General features: G+C 42.5%; 1 protein-coding gene across 8 annotated transcripts in view; it reads left to right on the top strand.

Moving 5' to 3' along the window:
• Positions 1–20,031, top strand: part of ARHGEF6 (Rac/Cdc42 guanine nucleotide exchange factor 6) — a 118,344-nt gene extending 98,313 nt beyond the window's left edge. For 3 of the 8 annotated variants that reach the window (XM_055437937.2, XM_088834079.1, XM_088834080.1), the window contains 11 exons: positions 1,236–1,382; positions 4,431–4,517; positions 5,313–5,391; positions 6,375–6,520; positions 7,829–7,966; positions 9,535–9,555; positions 10,671–10,764; positions 11,861–11,950; positions 14,194–14,293; positions 16,574–16,628; positions 18,086–20,031. In XM_055437937.2, the coding sequence (XP_055293912.1) occupies positions 1,236–1,382; positions 4,431–4,517; positions 5,313–5,391; positions 6,375–6,520; positions 7,829–7,966; positions 9,535–9,555; positions 10,671–10,764; positions 11,861–11,950; positions 14,194–14,293; positions 16,574–16,628; positions 18,086–18,226 (1,098 nt within the window). In that variant the 3' untranslated portion in view covers positions 18,227–20,031. The remainder of the gene's footprint in view (positions 1–1,235; positions 1,383–4,430; positions 4,518–5,312; positions 5,392–6,374; positions 6,521–7,828; positions 7,967–9,534; positions 9,556–10,670; positions 10,765–11,860; positions 11,951–14,193; positions 14,294–16,573; positions 16,629–18,085) is intronic. The other 5 variants (XM_055437938.2, XM_055437939.2, XM_055437941.2 and 2 more) reach the window with 5 other exon arrangements.
• Positions 20,032–20,345: the final 314 nt, after the last annotated feature.

Raw genomic sequence — 20,345 nt, 5'->3', positions numbered from 1 at the left:
CAAGTTGAGACCAGAGAGTAAGGTATCAGGTTAAATTTGCTGTGCTAGACAAAAAAATGGTCAGATATTGGCCGTTTGACATGGTTCAGCCAAATAGAACAGGCCACTGAAACCTGTGGCATTTGTTATTGTTATTTGTGTCCCCTTTCTTTTTTCCTGTGTAGATTGAATATAACATGTCTCTTTTGAAAACAAATTAGTTCTAATCATTTTACATGTTGTACAAGTTGCTTTGATGGTTATAGTATACTTATTCCCATTCCAGGTGCTTCAAAAATGTATCAATTTATTTCTTCAAGCTTCCATTTACCTGAAAGGGGCAGCAGAGATTTTATAGAAAACACATCCCAAAATGCTATGACAGTCATTTGGAAACAGGAATATAACTAATCATATGCTTATTTTCATATTCAATTTGGATTGAATACTGTTAAATTATTTTAAGATAACCGCATTTTCTGAAACAGTGATATATATATATAGTAATATAGTGTGTGTGTATATATATATATATATATATATATAATAGTAATTATAGCCCACATATTGTTTCTTGGCTTGTATTTTCAATTTGTATTTGTGCGATTCAGTTGCATCTCTTTTTCTAATCCTTTTAAGGATAAAAATGAACTTAGTACTTTTTATAGCAACCTACTACTGGTCCCAAAACAAAGTGTAGGACAGTGCACATGTTTCATTATAAGATCAGTTTGAGTCACTGTGGCATAAGGAGTTTAATTTTCTCTTTTTCAATAACTCTTGGAGTCATTTTATAAATTAAGATGTTATTTGGTTGGAAACTGAGTTAAAAAAATAAGATTGCTTTGTAACTCAAAGCACTGTTTATGCAAAGATAGACAAGATGGAGGGGAGGTGGAGTCAGCAGGGATGCCAAGCAGCAGGTCTGAATGTACTGCCCCCGTTTGATGTAATTCTGCTTATTTTCCCATACTCCTTGCAGGGAAGGAGAGGCAATCCCCCTCTACCAGTTTATCTTGATGTTTTGACAAAATGAGAAGTAGCTCTTCCTTACAAAATGTCTGGGGGCTCAAGGCTAGTGATTTAAGGTAGTAGACCTTTCTGTCTGTCTAGAATGGAGCTGGTGATGGGATTTGTGATGAAGAAGAGAGACTCAGTGGAAATCTGAGAGTCAAGAACCACATCTTATTTTAGTCTTGTTTTAGGTCTGTTTCGGAAGAATTCCTATTCCATTATGTTCTCCTTTGGTTCTGTAGGGGCAGTGCCAAGATCTCAGAAAGAGAAAACAGCTGGAGCTACAGATCCTTTCGGAACCTATTCAGGCATGGGAAGGGGAGGATATTAAAGCCTTGGGGAATGTGATCTTTATGTCACAAGTCATGGTGCAGTGTGGAACAAATGAGGTAAGAGGTTTCACAGCTCAACACCACTTCTTCCATCTCTTATGTGTTTCTTTATGTCTTCTCCCATCAAGGTCAAACACTCAAACTTTCACGTCAGCAACTGAGGACCTCTTCTTTGCCCAGCCCTCTGCTTGATGCTGTGGGAGGGAGTTAGGAGGAAAGAACAGCCATGATCTTAGTCTCTGCCTTCAAAGTACTCATTAGAGACAGATGAAAACCCAAACTGCAACTGGAAAGCAAATCAAAATAGTCCATGACAGATTGTGACATCCCAACAGTAGATTCCATAGAAGTTCAGAGAAGGGAGAGAGCAAGGAAAGACTATATGGAGACAGGACCTGAGGAGGGAGCCATGAAGAGAAGAGGGGAAGATTTTGTAAGGGAGAGGGCCTTATTGTCTCAGGAGAGAGCAGGAACTTGGCAGCCTTTGTTCTTCAGGGCACTTGATTGGGAGCAGAGGAAACCTCCCAGGCAGAGAGCAAGAGCGAGCTGATGGAGAGGCAGGTTATGAAGAATGTCGGATGTCAGGCAAGGGTAGTTCAGATGGATGCAACAGGCAGCAGGAAACCATGCCAGGCCTGAGTGGTAGAGAAACACAATGAAAGGGCTGTTTATGACACCATCTGGCAGCTGTACATGTCCACTGAACTGGAGGTGTTGGGGCTGGAGACAGGCCAGCTGGGTTGGAAAGTGGTAAGTAAGTACCCGCCCCCCCCCCCCCGCAAGAAGGTGATGGTGGAGAGAATGGGCAAGTCTGAGACCTGTTTGGAAGGGAAAGCCTATAGGAAGTGGTGAGCCAGGGGCTAGAAGAGATGACAGATGTCATTTCAGACCTGGTAACTTTCAAGTGATGGTCGGTATCCAGATGGAGGTGACTTGTAGGCAGGTGTTGAAAAGATATAGAAATGTGGGTAGGAGGTCAGAGTTAGAGGCAGAGGCTTACATGTCGCTGACAGATGTGCTTTTTTGGGAAGTAAATGTCCAGAGAGAAACACAAAGGCCTGAAGATGGATTATGTCTTTTAGAAAGAGGGCAGGGTAGGGGAAGAAGGTTGATTACATCACCTGGCATGATTTATTGGGTACTACAATCATCTTCTCCCTCCCTAAATATCTTCTTCTACTCCCTGACAGGTCTGTGTCAGAGATTCATTACTTCGGGTTACTGTGGTTACCAAAGAGGAAAGTGGGGAGGAATAATTTAGGTGTTTGGGATTAACACATACCAACTACTATACATAAAGTAGATAAACAACAAGATTCTACTGTATAGCACAGGGAACTATACTCAGTATCTTGTAATAACCTATAATGGAAAAGAATCTGAAAAAATATATATCTGAATCACTTTGCCATACACTTGAAACACTGTAACTCAACTAGGCTTCAAAAAAACACTAGAAGAAAAATAAGCAATCTCATGTAAAATGCAGATACCCTGGGGAAAGCTAATGTAGCTACTCTAACAGTCTTTCATACCTTTGGGATAAACCTCTTGGGTAAAGCAAGGAGGAAATAGTGCCAGAAAAAGAAAGTGGAAGATAGAGGGAAATTAGGGGAGTGTGTTGTCATGGAAATTCCAGAAAGAACATTTGAAAGCGGTCAGACTGCTGAGGGCTGCAGAAGGATCAGAGTATGGAGACCAAGAAGCCATGGGATGTCACAAAAAGGCAGTGATTGATGACTTTGAGAGAGCGACAAGGGTGCAGTTAGGGAGGGATCAATGGGGAGAAGAAGAAAGCAGCCAGTAATTTGGCAATAAAACGTCAAGAAATAAAGCCACAGGGGGCAGATGAAAGCCTATGAAATGGACAGGAGATGTGCCTATGCTAAAGGCAGCAGAAAAAGCAAGTTAGACAGAAGTGGCTGGAAGCAGGAACAGGAGATAAGATATCTTAGAAGGAAGCCAACCAAGAGAAAGATGGGAGAGAACGCAGAACACTTGTTAGAAAAATTAGCCTTGAAAGGTTGCTCTTCTCAAGAAGGAGGAAGGAGATGGAGCTGGGCTTGAGGATAATTGTAGGTAGAATGGCTGGACGTGCAAGCCCAGCGCCATCTTTGGCATTTACTCACTGCGTATCTGCTCAAGGAGTTCAGAGAAGCATTTGTGTCCAAAATTTCCTTTAGTGCCCTTTAAAAAAGTATTTCCTTCTTTGTTTTATGTGGGTATAATAATTATTGTGTAGTTACTGATTAACAGTAATTTTAGGAAGAGTTTAACACATGGGTTAAACCTTTTTAGGCACCAGACATGGGTTTTGGGGACGACAATTTTTCTATGAATGGGAGAGGAGTGGCAGGATGGTCTGGGGATGATTTAAGCACATTACATGTATTGTGCACTTTACTTCTATTATTATTACATCAGCTCCACCCCAGATCATCAGGCATTAGATCCCAGAGGTTGGGGCCCCTGTGTTAGAGGATAATAAGTTTCTTATCACCTGAGCCCCTTTATTTGGCCACTTTTTAAAGTAAAATCATTTTCACTTTGAGAATCTCAAGACTTATATTGTGCTGTGGTTGCATGATGGGCAAGAAGTCATTAACAGTGTGACTTTTCAGGCTTCATGCTTGGGAAACAAGCATGGTCATTTGTATTTAACTGTTATTATAGATGAACTTCCCAGGTGGTGCTAGTGGTAAAGAACCTGCCTGCCAATGCAGGAGATGGGGGTTCAATCCCTGGGTCAGAAAAGTCCCCTGAAAAAGGAAATGGCAACCCATTCTGGTATTCTTGTCTGGAAAATTCCATGGACAGAAGAGCCTGGTGAGCTACAGTCCACGGGGTCACAAAGAGTTGGACACAACTGAGCGACTGAACACACACGTTGTGTATAGGAAGGAGACAGATAAACTGGATTTATATACATTTCAAAGTACAATTAAACGAGTTTTGTACTTTTAAGTTGGGTATCTTTTTTAAAAAATCACTATTTGTGTTTCATTGCCTCATATAAGATCTATCTTACAAAAATGATTCCAAAAATTCTTAATAAACAAAATGTGCAATTTCTGTTTACATGTAATCTTTTTCCCTCCACTTCAGGAAAAAGAGGAGCGGTACCTCATGTTATTTTCAAGTGTTTTGATAATGTTATCTGCAAGTCCTCGGATGAGTGGCTTTATCTATCAGGTTAGTAGATTTCATATAAAGCAACAAGACAGATAATGAAAACAGGTTTACATCTAGATGCACTGTTTCCACTCTGGTATTAAGAGCTCCAGCCAGAAAAGGCAGAATGTTCTGACCCTTTGTATAATTAAACAATTTATGAGAGCAGATATTCCTTTAACCATAGACCTTCGTGTTAGCATAATGAATTTATCCTGAACCTCCACTGCTCTGGTTATGAGATAGGTCATGAATGTGTAAACAGAAATCAAAGTCTGCAACTAAGTAAATTAACAGCAGCATTTTCCAGGCCTAGATCATATCATTATTGCTGAGAAGATACAAAGCTGACACTTGCCTCTGTGATTGTATTATTATAGTCACATTATATGACTCACATTTCCAAGATGGAAGTCATTCAACTCCTTAGGAAATTCAGCTTCTTTCAGTTGATTCCCAAGACACTGAGTATTATAAGTTATTGTTACTTATCCTATCTTGGCCTAGCAATGACTAATTGTCATGAAATTTGAGTTTTTGCTTTGTTAACGGACTCTCCTGAAAATCTGTTAGAAGGGTAAACTGCGATTTAATCCTGACCTCATGATTTACGGTGTGTTAGCAAAACACAACCACATTTTCCATTGCTTTCTTGTCTGATTAAAATTTAAAGCAGAGAAACACATTATCTATTGACAGACTGGAGAAATATGTCTCACCATAATTCAGCAGTGGTTCCTAAGAGGGTCAGAAAATCTAACAAAAACAGAGACATGTATAACCACAGAATTAATGGGGATATTCTTTTTCTGGTAGGGAAAAATACCAATAGCAGGAATGGTGGTGACTAGATTAGATGAAATTGAAGGGAATGACTCCACATTTGAAATCACAGGTAGGTAATTTTCTCTTCCTTCAAATCCTTTTCAAAATGAAGTGGGGTTTAAATAAATAAATGCTATTATTTTCTGTTATATAGTCCATGAGCAAGTTTTCCATGGACATGGTAAAGTATATTCCATTTCCTTGGATAATTAGGTTACAGCAAGAGGAGGGAAGACTCGTGGTCATTCATGAGTTTCAGCTTTGCCATTAGTTTCAATCTTCTCTTGCATAAGAGCTAAGAAATAACAAGATGGACTTATATAAATACAGTTTTCTCTCCTTTCTGTCATCTATTCCCTGGTGGCAGAGGAGCCAAAGATGTGAACTTTTATCAACAATTTTATCATCAGCCTATGAATTAGCAAGATTTGTGTTTCTAAAAAGTGCTGAAAAGCCATGAAACTTTCCTCACGGATTGATCAATCTGCCACACCTTGGTCATGTCCCCCTTCTGGCCTGTTGTCCCTTTTGCCAAACCTGTTTGATATCCATGTAATGGTTGCACGTTTTTCACTGATATAACTCAATGGCTAACACTAGGATGCTGGCCCCAGACCTTAACCCCTTCTTTACCAATAGGGAGCCTGAGATTTGGTATTGGCCTAAAGACCAGTCTTAGTTGGATCTGGCTTCATCTTTGATATTGGGTAAAGCAGTACGCTATTCTCCTTTTAGACTATGAATTAGATGGGCCCTGTGCCCAAATTTGGGGACTGTGAGTTTGTTTAGAGTGAAGTTTTATATTGCTTCCAAGATTCTACATGCAGTAGAAATCAAGGACAGTTTTTATAAATCAAATACAAGTATTTATATCTTTATTATCATGGCTTATCTGTTCCTGATAAAAGAGTTTCAACAGGGTTAACTCATAGGTATGAGAACTTCTCAAGATAGACACCCAAATCCTAGCTGCACGAAGTGTGTTTATGAATGAGGCAAGCTCAAGGTCCTCCTTGTCTTTTGTTTCCAAATGCTCCTAATTGGGTGATCCAGGTAACATAGTAGAGAGAATTGTGGTCCACTGCGTCAACAACCAGGACTTCCAGGATTGGCTGGAGCATCTGTACAGGCTGATCAGAGGACCTGCCTCTTGCAGTTCATTATCCAAAACATCGTCTTCATCTTGTAGTGCTCACTCCGTAAGTAGTGTGTCTGTCCTGTCCAGGGATTGTTGAGTCTCTTGTCATATCCTGCCTACTGAGGACTTACAAGACTGGTGAGCATGCTATTAGCCTTTGGATAGTTTGGATTTGTAGGATTAGAAGTACAGTCAAACCTCATTAATTCTGCTTTCTTGTTATGGGGGAGGTCTATCCCAATTAACACAGAGTTTGAGATATGCAGCTTTGTTTGACAGTTATTAAGGTACTCCAACTGAACTGCTAGCCAAGTTTTTCTAACCGGAAGTCCTGCTAAGCTGTTTTAGTGATAAACAGGATTTATTTTACTTAGCAACCGTTATGTTCATCAGTGCTTCGGCTCCAATCCTTTGGCCTCCTGATGCGCTGAGTCAACTCTTGGGAAAGACCCTGATGCTAAGAAAGATTGAAGGCAAGAGGAGAAGGGGGTGACAGAAGATGAGATGGTTAGATAGCATCACTGACTCAATGGACATGAATCTGCACAAACTCCAGGAGATAGCGGAGGACAGAGAAACCTGGGGTGCTTCAATCCATGGGGTCGCAAAGAGTCAGACACGACTTAGCGACTGAACAACAGCGTGCTCGTATTAATAATGTGCTAAGGCAAAAGAGATAGTTTACCTTCTTAAGTACTTAAACATCTCCATGCAATCCCATTTATGCTATCACATTTCTTCATTAACCTTTAAGGGTAAACTTTGAGAGCTGCCTCCTTCTGCTTTATCACAGAGTTCACGGAATTTGAATTGATGAGATTTTACTGTACTTGCTGAGTGAGACTGAAGATGTGCTGTGTTGTCTGTTAACATTCAAAGCTGTGATGCCCAAATTCCAGTTTTGAGCATAGTGTGTTGTGAGAAGAAAAAGGGCTTTTGACATCAGATCTGGGTTCAAATCTTGACTTTGCCAATTGCTGACTGGTTACTTTGCTTTGCTAAAGTTTGCCTTAAGTTTTTTGATGAAAATAACCTATGTAAGCACCTAATTGAGTGCCAAACACATGACTGAACTCATTAAATGTTGACTGTTATTCCACTTTCCTCCCTTTCAGGGGAAAAAAACATCTGATTTGAATGAAATTGCAGGACAGAGGGAGGGCAGGCTCATGGGGCATGGAGTTAGTGTTGTGCTGTTCCTTTGAGGCCCCAAGTCTTGACTGGAGAATGCCAGTTCTCCAACTGGTGACTTGTTTTCCCGTCTTTTCCTTTCTGGGCCTGGCTTTTCAGATCCAACCAAGCTATTGTTGTTCTTTCACTGTGTGGCCCAGGATTGGGTTCATATAGCCAATTACTACCATCTCATCAGACATTTTCCCAGTCTTTTAGCTCTACTGGACAGCCCCGAGGACCCTTGGAGCCTCCTCAAATTATAAAACCGTGGAGCTTAAGTTGTCTACGACCTGCACCTCCACTTAGACCATCAGCAGCACTAGGTTATAAAGAGGTAATTTTGCTACATGTGGTATAAAATGCTTCTGACAAGCTGATTTTGTAGCTTATTAGAAATAGTTCTGTGGGGATGTGCTAGAATTGCTGGTAGGTGATACAGTCAGTCAGTCTTGATTTGCCAGACTCAGTAATTTTTTAAAATTTCTTAATTTTTCATTTCCCCATTGTCCATCTACACATGTGTCTTAAATACCCACAGGCTTTCTGTGCACTGCCTGAGTATCTCCGGTCTCCTCCTGAAGGGCCCCTGGTTTGCCTTTATGATGATATGATAATTCTATAAATTGGTCATGATGTACACACATCTCAAACAAAAGTCACTTCATTAGCATGGAATTGCTAACCAAGCAGACCCAGTTCTGCATTTTGAATCATTTTGATCTATGAAACCAAATCAAAGTTTTATGGGACCAAACCCCAGGTCTGAACTATGAAAGTCTGAATTATTTGCTGCAGTTGGAAAGAAAGAATTTGATGAAAGGAGTGTCTTTTAAAAAGAGGCTTCTAAGCAACAAGCCTAGAGGACATTTGATATTTGGATAGAATGGGGATTTCAAGGTTTTTGGTTTTTTTCCTCGTCTCAAAGTTGCAGTCAGGAAATGCCAGTCACTATCTTCTGAAACTGTGTGGAGTGTTACCTTTTCCATCCAAACTTTTTTTTTCCCCCTAATGGTTCTCATCATTTCAGCTTTCAAAAAAGATCCTCATTTATTAGTAACTGTTCTTTAAATAGGTCTTACCGCATGAAGATTTAAGTTTGTGACAGTTATGAGATGTGTCTTAGAATTACGGTGCCAAGGCAGCATATATTTTGTATCAAATGTATGTTTTTGATGCGTGATGCAGACTTAGCTCAGTTTTGAGTTTGTTTTGATTTAAAACACCATGCCATTGTTTCACTTGTTGCCTCCAATGCTTAGTGCAGTAAAAGTAGAACAATGTTTGGATACGAGAGGATTTTTTGATCTTTTCAACCTGACATGATAGGAAAATAATCCTTGAGCTGAATCTTTATTATGTACCTCTGTTCAGAATTTGGCCAGAAAATAGCCCCAGAGATTGGCTTTGGAAATTGATCGGTGATTCCTGCAATCATCCAATTTTCTCCTCTGATTACCTTAACCAGGAGTGCCACTTCATAGTTACCTAAGTCCCCTTTTTAATGATGGATATTTTGTAATTGTCAGTTACTAAATTCAAATTAAGGTGAGCTTTGAAGGGTAAAGTTGACTTAATCCTTCACAGAACTAATCCATTAAAACTAAGGCATGATCACTTTGTTTCTGCTGGGAGAAGTGAGTTATTAATATGTTCTTGCTATACAGTGTGTATTTCAGTAATTTTCAGCATTTGTAATTCTTCACAGAACTGTATTCCTTGGGCTTTTGCATGACGATATTGCATCTGAAACTAATGTGGGAAACATGATGATATTCTCTCTGTGTAATTTATGATAACACTAACATTTCAAATGTTGTTTTAGAATTATTGATAAATGGATTTGGTCACTATAACCATCGACCTCTCACGCTCATCTTCTCTTTCTTTACATATTCACTTTAGAGGATGTCTTATATCTTAAAGGTAAGGGTAGAACAATATCTTTGGTGTACAGTGACATCATTTAATGCTGTGCTGTAATCTTTGATGAATGAAGCTTTCCTTTATGCCTGTTTTGTTCCTTTTTACAATTGGTAGCTAAAATATGAAGATACATTTCTGACATGTAAGTACTTTCTTCAAAAAAGCAAGCTCTTGGAAAATATATACAAAAGTGAAAAACTCACATGTGACAAAAATAACAGGAAAAATAGAAATAGCATGTAAAATGTCTGTTTTCCATGGGCTTTTGGGTTTTTTTTGCTATTTCTATTTTTCCTGTTACTTTTGTCACATGTGAGTTTTTCATGTCTGTCTGCTTTCTAAGGAGATCACTGAGGCTAACAGGAAGAAATTAAATTCTTTGTCACATTTATTTTTAACGTAGCAATTGCTATCCATTCATCCTGTATACACATTGCATGGGAGGTTGGAATAAGATGATCGCTGCTTACTCGGATACTTAATGAGCACTTTTTAGACTTTCTGGTTATTCATATGGCAAATCCAACAATTCATATATCTTTTATCTGCTAATTAAAAATATGCCTTGCTTGTCTGTAAGTACATTACGTGTAACCCCGAATTATTTATCAGGAAATCTTTCATTTGGCTATTCTATCTGAATACAGGGAATGTACTTAGTCTCTCTGCCTTGATTTTCCTTCTGGCCAATGGAAGTTGATATTCTTCTTTGTGGGACTGTTGCTAAGGAGAATTTATTAGTTTTGAAGCTCTTTGAAAAGTGGTCTATACCCCACTAATAGTTATAATTGTTATTTCATTCCCTTAAAACTGTATCAGTGGGGAATATCAACGCAGTTAGGAGTAGTGTTATTTCTCTAGGAGTAACATCCATTACCATCTCTCCAGATGGTACCCTAAAGGCACTTGGCCTTCTGCATCTGCAGTTGGCCCATGCCATTCTTGGAGCCATTTTTATTGTGTATAGTATTAAATTTTGATACCCTCCTAAGTGAAAGTGTAAAAATCAGGGAGCCATTCTACTTAATTTTATTTGCTCTTTTTAATTTGCTTTTTTTTGCGGGGGGTGGGAGGGGGGAGAACCTTAATTCATGAAGAAACCTCTACCCTTATAGGAGTCTAGTAAAAGCCCCAAAACGATGAAGAAGTTTCTTCATAAAAGAAAGACCGAAAGAAAACCATCAGAGGAGGAATATGTCATCCGGAAAAGTATGTATGTGTTTTTTATTTTTAAAAAGTTGATTATAGTTGAGGAATTTTTTGGAAGCAGAGTATTTGAGCAGTGTGTTCTCAGCATCATCTTTCCCATAGGGAAAAATGAATGCGAAGCCTTGGCCTCCTCTAAGACTTTGGAATAAATAAGCTGTCTCCTGCTGCTTTTCACCTGTATGGTTTTTATGTTGACTATTTGGCCTTACCTGGTTTAGAAACACTAAAGGGACCTATTTGCCATGGATGCATTTTTCCGTTCTAGTTTCTGAATGCCTGAGATATTTGCCTTTACTGAGACTGACTCAATAGACCCAAAGGGAGTTTAATGTTCAGTGATGTTCTCAGTTAGTCAAGGAATCTGCCTGCTGGCATATAGAAACAGGGCTGGATTTAGAGACAGACTGCAAAGTCGGTCAGCCAGTGGATACGTACACATTTGACTCTGCTGCTAGGAACAAGGCACTCTGGGACACACATGAAGGAGTAAGTGATGCTTCCCAAATGGGTGACAGAGCTGTGCATATCAGTCAGAATACTCTGGATAAGCCTCTGCTAGACTTTAGCTTCTGTATCCCCCATCCCCCACCCCACTTCTAGGTCTGCACATGAGCGTGTTAACAGTCACTTCTAGGATGAGTTGGAGGGGCTTGGGAAGGAGAGGGAGAATCAATGACTAGCCTGGCTGGTTGGGAAAAAAATGTGTTGTGTTAGTGGTGGAAAGCTTTCTTAGAGAAGGTGAGCCTTGAAATTTGATGGAGAGGAAGGGTGTGGTGTATCGGCTGAGAACTGAGGCCAGCACCAAGCCCAGTGCTGGCCCTGTAGCCTCTGAGACACTTGAGAGACCCTCTAATTTAGTGTTCTGAGTGGCTTCCAGAGCAGACCACTCTAGGTGCTGAACTCACTGGTGCTGACCACAGAGCTCCTCGGGGCTACTGTCACTCTCGCTCCACCATGACAGCTGGTCAGCTTTTCTCTCCTGCCTTGCATGAACACCATTGGTCAGAGAAGCCAGTGCCCAGCACCCGCGTGCATCATTTCGAGGGTCCAGAGGCATGTATCTCTGCGAAAAGTCACAATTCATTTCATTTGACAGGTACGGCTGCTCTGGAAGAAGATGCTCAGATTCTGAAGGTGATTGAAGCCTACTGTACCAGCGCAAGCTTTCCACAAGGCCATGGCTCAAGTAGGTCCCCCCAGCCACTTTCTTTAATGAGTGATGTTTCTTCGCTACTGCTCACTGCCTCTTGGAAAAAGAGCAAAGCAACACAGATGGGCTGCAGGGTGTGGAAAGCAGGTGACTTGCAGCAGAGGAGTGGGTACAAGGCTGCATCTTTCAGATAAGCTGGTTTTAGCTACCAAGCGGTTTGTTTACCCACTGTTTCTTTTCACCCAGAGAGAAAGAGAGATGCAAGAATTAAAAAAAAAGTTGGAGGTGATAGAAATGAAAAAAAAATTTTTTTAAGTCAGTTTCCTTTGAAGTACACAAATACCTTCACCAACACTAGTTAGGAATTAAAGAGCCCAAAGGGTTCCTGTGTCTGTGAACTGATGCTAATCTCTTCTTATAGGCAGATTTGGAAAGGAAGTCAAAATATTATCTTTGATCAGCTGCATATTTAAGCAAACAGAGCTTCACCAAGCTCAAGTTTCAGAGTTGCTCTGAAAATCTGGAAATGTAGCTGCTTAGCAGGGCCTGTTGAGAGTGTCTACAATTTATCAGGGACCTATTAGCTGAGGGTATTTCCCCCAGCCACTTTCAGGCTACAGACTGAAAGTGAGATGATATTTTCTGATTCTTCCTTATGCTTTTATAAAAGACATGTCAGATGGCTTATGTCCTTGGCCTTTCATTATTAGAGACATTAAGGATACCTGGTGTGAGGGTCTTGCCTCTGCAGAAGACATGAGCTCTGCCTAAGGCTCCACTGGGACAGCCACTGAGCCCAAGCTCGAGCGTGGGCAGGGCTTCCTCGGTGAACCACCCTGAGGGGTGCTGTCAAAGTGACATGTCTCTAAGGGCATCATGGCAAAAGCATTCTATGTGGACTTTGAGACATTTGACTTTGAAGGGGAGACTGTTACACCTTGTGCTTCTCAGACCCAACCTGGCTGCAGCTTTGGGCATGCCTTGCCCTAATAACAAGATTCCAGGAGCCAGGAAAGGCAAGTGAGAGCAGTTTTTAATCATAGAAACTAGGAAAGAGAGGGACACAAGGAGACACTAGAAGCAGCAGCCCTCCTATGATATCTGACCTCACCTCCTGCCTCCTCTTGTCTTCACTCTGATAGAGACAGGAAATTTGCTCAGAGGTGCAGGTAGGCATTCTGGCCTCAAGAGTCACATTGTCGCCCCTCCTCCCTGGCCTCCCTTTTATGTGTGGAAAGTGTCTAGCACAGTGCTTGGCACGCAGTAAGCCATTTAGCATCATGGTGTCATGGCGACCGACACCATACATCCCTCTCCAGCCAAAAGTCGTGCTCCCCTAAAACTGATCCCTACTGTTTCTCACTGCATCCAGTTGGTTGGTCAGTCAGCCCATCTGCTACCCACTTATTAAGCACCTACGAAATCCTGGGCCCTGCAGAAGACAGAGACACATCCCCTTCGAGAAAGGCATGGAGATTGAGTGAAGGCAGTAAGTGTTCAGAAATTGAAGGGAATTGGCTTAGAAGAGAGGAAGCCAGTGGCTCAAGGAGACAGAAGATTAAGGAACCTAGCTCTCAGAGGAAGGATCCAGAAGGGAGGCAGAGGTTGGAGGTGCAGAAGAGCTGTCTGGTCAGGTCCTGTGGCTTCTCTGTTATCTTTTCCATCCCAGAGCCGGGAGATGGTGAGCAGACAGTGGTCAGGACGCCTGCATCTTTGCAGCTCTTGTGATCATCTCCCCACCCCCACTCTACCCTTGATCAAAATGGTCTCCACTGACTCTGCCTCACTCTGTATGATGGTAAAGAGAACAAATGGGGGTGAATGATGCTTCTGAAGACTTTTTAAGCATGTTGCATCCCCAAAAATGTAGTGCTATGTTCTGCATGATTTTTACTAAAATACAAAACACACAGAGTGTGGTGTGCCATTCCCTAGAGATGGGCAGGGAGGAATGGTTGCTGGCCAGCTCTTTGCTTTGGAGGAGGCAGAACAGGAAAGGAGAGGGCCTTGGTTGAGGACAGTCTCACAGCAGCCTTTTCACATTGTTTCTGAATACAAAATGTGCCCCCGCCCCCAGGGTTGAAACAGTGTATTCGTCCATTTCAAATTTCTCATGTCAGAAAGATTTCGTCAGAAAATGTGACTGGTCTTGGGGTGCCAGTCAGCCAGATGCCGTCAACGAAGACCCCTCAAAAACAATCGTAGAAAGGAACAAACCCCCAGTAAATAGTCTCCTCTAGTAATCCTCCTCCCCTGCCTCTCACTACCCTTGTCTGTAGGTGCTCGCAAAGATTCCGTTCCCCAAGTCTTACTCCCCGAGGAGGAGAAACTCATCGTTGAAGAAACCAGAAGCAACGGCCAGACCATTATTGAAGAAAAGTGAGTAGAACTGGCTAAAACTTTTCTGATATTTCCAGGGGCTGGAAAGAAGGTTCTGGCAGGCCAAGCATGCACTGAAGGGCAGACCCTCCTCATCAGAGAAAGAGGCCCTCTTGGCTGATTGTACAGTTGGGAGCCCAGGGAGGGCTGCTCCCACAACAAAGGGAAGGAGAAAGGAGAGGCAGAGGGGGCAGCCAGCTCCCCGGACTGGAAGGAACTTCAGAGTACAAAGGAATACTGCTCCAGATGGGTTTGGGAGGCACTGGGAACGCCACGGCACCAATTCCACTGCCCATGGCGATGCCCCTCACATTTATGGACTCAAGCACTGGACTTTCAATACTTGATCTCATTTAAACTCCTACAGCAATCCAATGAGATACATCACCATTGAGATTCACCACCATTACAGATGAGGAAATTGTGATTCAAGAAAGTTATGTCCTTGACCTACCTTTGCACAGTAATGAGGGTGACCTACCAGGGGAAAATCAGGTTAAGTACTTGTTTAAACTTGAGTCATTTCTGAAGTCAGGCCTAAATTTGCATAGGACAGCTTGTTTCATAGCGCTTGGCACCGTCAATGTATTTTTCCATCTGGTGTATGAAGTGATATGGCCCAATGGTAAAGCACTTGGGCTCAAGAGAAGAACAGCCCTGGTTCAAGTCCAGATTCTGGTACTTGTTAGCTGTGTGACCTGGGACAAGTTCCTTCCCTTCTCTCTGCCTCAGTTTCCTCATCTATAAATTGGGTGTGATAATACTTTCAGGGTTGTTGTGAGGTTAAATGGAATAAGAAGTACAAAGGCTAGCACATGATAATCACTCAATAAGTGATGATCATATAGTAATAGTTATTTACTCAATAGTAATAGTTATTAACTCAATAATAGTAATAGTTTAATTACTATCATTATGGCTACATTCACCTGCCCAATGACTTTATGAGGCTTTCAGGGAATGGGTTACTATCCCCATTTTGTATGTGAAGAAAATGAGACCAGGAGAGGGTGAGAAGAAAACTGGTTACCCAAGGTTAGAGGACTGGTAAGTTGTAGAATAAGTGGAACTCCGACCTCCAAAGTCCTTGTCCAGGGAGAGAGTGAGAGCAGAAATGACTCTTCTGCGACTCAGCCAAGGTGCTTTATCCCTTTTGGAATATGTGGAATCTTGCAGAAATAATGCCCTGACTTTGTGTCATGTACGCTGGTGAGAAGGGCAGTGTGCTCGTGCAGATACTATAGGCTAGGCAGGGCCTGGTGACACCTCTCATTAACAGTATGTCAGGTGATGCACCTTCCTTCCCCCAAGAGAGAAATCAAAACCTTATGAGTAGCTCTAGTCTGTTTTTTTTTCACTTTTTTCTTTTTAAAAATTGAGGTAGATTTGATATACAATAATATATAAGTTCAGTTCAGTTCAGTCGCTCAGTCATGTCCGACTCCTTGCAACCCCATGAATCACAGCACGCCAGGCCTCCCTGTCCATCACCAACTCCCGGAGTTCACTCAAATCCACCTCCATCGAGTTGGTGATGCCATCCAGCCATCTCATTCTCTGTCGTCCCCTTCTCCTCCTGCCCCCAATCCCTCCCAGCATCAGAGTCTTTTCCAGTGAGTCAACTCGTCGCATGAGGTGGCCAAAGTATTGCAGTTTCAGCCTTAGCATCAGTCCTTCCAATGAACACCCAGGATTGATCTCCTTTAGAATGGACTGGTTGGATCTCCTTGCAGTCCAAGGGACTCTCAAGAGTCTTCTCCAGCACCACAGTTCAAAAGCATCGATTCTTCGGCGATCAGCTTTCTTCACAGTCCAACTCTCACATCCATACATGACCACTGGAAAAACCATAGCCTTGACTAGACAGACCTTTGTTGGCAAAGTAATGTCTCTGCTCTTTAATACACTATCTAGGTTGGTCATAACTTTCCTTGCAAGGAGTAAGCATCTTTTAATTTCATGGCTGCAATCAGCATCCGTAGTTACAGGTGTTCAATATACTAGTTGCTTTTTCTGTACTCACCCGAGCTGGGAAGTGAGCAGTGGAGGAGAGAAGTAATAAAAAAAGTGTGGTGACTTGGCGTTGGAATGAGCTGGTGTGATGGTGGTTGTTAGCCCATAACAATGAGGGACACAAGGGCCATTCATAGCAGTATCTCTCCCCATCCAACAGAAAGGTCACTGGTTTTCAGAAACTGTGTTTCTATAAAGCTGCTTTTCTTCTTAAGTATCACTTAATACTTCAATGCCAACTATTAATCTCTGAACTTTATGTTCTAGGAGCCTTGTTGATACTGTTTATGCCTTGAAGGATGAAGTCAAAGAGCTGAAACAGGTAATGAAATTTCTCAGATCCTAATAGGCCTGCTCCCTCTTCCCTGCCACGCATGGGTAAACACCCTCAGGAGAAAGCCAGGAACAAGGTGGTGAGGTGGGGATTCTTATTTCCCTTGTGTCATCCAGGTGGGTTTTGTAGATTTTACCATGTGGCCTTGGATTTCAATTTCTGAAGCTTGCTTGTATACCTATTTCGTGTTTAAAATAGGGTCCCAAACTTAGTTGCAACTTTCATGTTCCCTGACATTTGCAAACAGAATTTAAGAAAAAATAAGTCATTCATGAGCAAGTGTAAATAGAACCCTAAGTCATGAATTGTGGGCTCCTCTGGCACTCTTCCTTGAGTTTGAGGACTGCCTGTACTTGGTGATAAGGTAAAGGATGGATTGTAGGGAGAGAAACCAGAAGCTGGAAGATCACTTAGGAGGCTATTACAGAACCCAGGGTGAGACATGATGAAGTCCTGAGCTGAGGAGAGAGAGCCGCTGAGGCTGTGGAGGAGGGACATGGAAGTAAAGGAGGTATATCACCGAGTTAGAGCCTGTGGAAAATGGTGCCGTGATATGGAAATTAAGAAAGACCCAGAGGGCTTCCCTGGTGACTCAGTGGTAGAGTCCACTGCCAATGCAGGAGACACGGGTTTGATCCCTGACCCAAGAAGATCCCACATGCCCCAACGTAGCTAGGCCTGTGCACCACGGCTATTGAGCCTGTGCTGTAGAGCGCACATGACACAGCTACTGAAGCCTGCACGCCTTAGAGCCAATGCTCTGCGACGAAAGAAGCCGCTGCAATGAGAAACCTGTGCATCACAACTGGAGAGTGGCCCCTGCTTTCCAAAACTAGAGTAAAGCCCGTGCAGCAACGAAGACTCAGCACAGCCAAAAGTGAAGTAAATAAATAAAATTATTTAAAGAGAGAGAGAGAGAGAAAGAGCCAGAGATGGAAGATGAAACTTTTTCACGTGGGTATGTACTTTGATATGGTGGTGCCCTTCAAGAAAATCAGAAACTACAGGAGGAAAAGATGTTTGGGTGGTGGGGGAGATACTGGGTCCACTTTAGAACATAATGAACTTGAGGGCCTTATAACAAGTGTAGGCGGAAATATCAAGTTGGCCCTGGGGTCTGTGATCCTGGTGCTCCTGAGCTGAGATGAGGTCAGTGCCAGAGAGAATTGGGGTGGCCTCTTCACAGATACTTGAGTTGAAAGAAAAGCAACAGTAAGTGAAAAGAGTGAGTGAGAAGAGGGCCCAGGCCAGAGCCCTGGAGAATGCTTGTCTTGATATTTCAGGGGTTGGTCAGCGAGAAGTGGAACAATCCAGAAGCTGCTGAGGGAGAGGAGTTTGAGGAAGGAGAGTGTCCTCAGTGGTGAAGGCTGCTGGGAGGTTGAGCATGAGGAGCCCTGTGGCAGGGACTGTTTGTTTGGTAACCAATCAGCCTTTTCTCATCATAGGAGAATAAAAGAATGAAGCAATGCCTGGAGGAAGAGTTGAAATCAAGAAGGGACCTAGAGAAGCTGGTCCGGAGGCTGTTGAAGCAAACTGATGAGTGTATCCGGGCCGAGTCCAGTAGCAAGACCTCCATTCTCCCATAACCATCACTGTGCGGCTGGTAGAGGGTGCCTGTAGGGTGTCGGGAAACGTCCAGCTGAGTGATCTGACTCAGTTTGCTCACGTCTCTGGTTTTTATTTCATAGTCTGTGTGTGTGTGTGTGTGTGTGTGTGTGTGTGTGTTTGGACGAGTGTTTGTGGTTGTTTGGTTATTGGTTGGTTGTTTATTTTTTTGACAGGAGTAAAAAAGCAAGAGGGGGTGGGAGAAGTCTCCCCAGCGTCTTTTCCATCAGTAAGCAAAGGGAAGCTATTGTAGGCAGATGACTCACAGGGTCTTCAGATGGCCTTCAACTCATAGTGCCTCTTTACCAGCCATTATCCTTGGGTCACTTTTGTTGGGCTGGCTGCTCTCCCCAAGTGGCTGGCCACGGCTTATTAAAATGTGAACTTGACTTTCCCCCTAATGCTTCCCTCTACCTGGCAGCCCCTCAGTACCTAATTTACTGAAGGCAACATTTCTGGAACTCTGACTGGGGAAGGTGAAAGGCAAATATGTTTGTCCAGTGATCCAGCTGCCCTTCCCTGACACAGCCTGTGTCACGCTTAATACCTGCTTTTTAAAATGACTACCCTGTGTTGTCTATAAGACCAAGAAAACTGTCGCTCCTTTCCTCCTTTCGTGTTGGTTTATGTTTCCATTCTGTGGGGCAGAAGCTCTGGTCACCCACGCCAACACCAAATCCATTAGCAACCTGCACTGGAGCATCTTCCTCTCAGTAGCCGACTGCCCATCTCTTGCCAGTGCATGCTAGGTTTTGTCCCTGGCCTTCTGCCTTGTGTAGAAGTTTTCTATTTCCCCAGTGCTTTAAGCCAACCATCCCAATCGCTGTGTGAACTGGTTTGTGTGTGCTTTTGCTTTTTAAAAATATAGACTGTGAGCAGTTCCTTTTATCTACGTCACATATTCAAGTTGCAACTTCTCATCCTTCAGTCTACACTGAGGTGATGTGGCGCCCTAGCAGACAGCTTTAATTCCCTTGATTGTCCTCCCATATATGCTGTGAGATGCTGTAATAGTCATCAGCCTCTTTGAGTAGGACTCTAAGCATGATTTGCAGATATGTGCTTTTGGGCCAGTTTGTACAGCCGAAAGGAAAGGGCCCCTCTAGTAGCTGTGTGCTGGTTCCTAGCAAAGCTGATTATTTGGAACTGGTTTACTCAAGTTGTTCATTGAATCAAACCCTTGCTGAGGGTTTCTAATATCTGAGAAATTAGAACTGTGATAAACCAGGTGTAGAAGATGGTCATGGCAGGGCAGCACACATCCAAATCCAGCACAGTTGAAAGTTGTAACCTGCCCCTGTCTCTCCCAAAGAGAGGCAATTTGGCCAGATGGGGGAGATCGCTGGAAAGAGAGGTCAAGGACCAATGGACAGATCAAAGTTGTCTCCCAGTTACATTCAGTAGTTACCTATAAATGTGGGTTTTGCAAATGTTGTTTAGAAACCAAACTTGAACTCCCCAGCTTGCTAAGCCCTTTTCCTTTTTAGTATGGCAGGGGGGTCTCAACTCCCATAGCTACCTGTTATGTGGCTGTTGACTGCTTGCCACACGGCAGAAATTACATCATCCACAGGAAACGGACTTTTCCTGCAGACCAATCCAGCTGTCTTTGGAAGCTGAAGACTGAAGAAGACTTCTTGGAATGACTGTGTTCTGTTTTTAGCCCAATGATTTAGAGATGCCATCCTTCACTTCCAGATAAAAAACAACAATAACAACAACACAGATCGTAACATCTGCCCTGTCTGTGGTTAGTCAATGGCTTGCAATAAATGTGCAAACTATATCTGTAGGAAACATTTTTTTGTGATTACAAATACTTTAGTTGATAAGGTATATAGGATTGCTTAAAATATTGAAAGGTCTTTATTTTAAAGTGATGTGTCCATATGCATGTTTTGGGGGTGTGGCCCTTCTGATGAGAGGCCCTGGGGACTCTGGGTAATGTAGCTTTTGCAGAATGGTGTCCACGCTCACACTCAACAATCCTATACAGGAAATGAAGCCATGTTAACCTGACAGCAGTGTCTCCATAGTTGTGTTGTTTACAATACTCTATAAATGGGTCCCTGTTACCCTGTAGTTAAACTGCTACCCTTC

Source organism: Moschus berezovskii, chromosome X (genome assembly GCF_049115385.1).
Source record: "Moschus berezovskii isolate FMDL1 chromosome X, NW_MosBer_1.0, whole genome shotgun sequence".
Classification (NCBI taxonomy): domain Eukaryota; kingdom Metazoa; phylum Chordata; class Mammalia; order Artiodactyla; family Moschidae; genus Moschus; species Moschus berezovskii.
The sequence above is the reverse complement of the archived record's forward strand: the minus strand, read 5'-3'. Positions and strand labels throughout refer to the sequence as shown.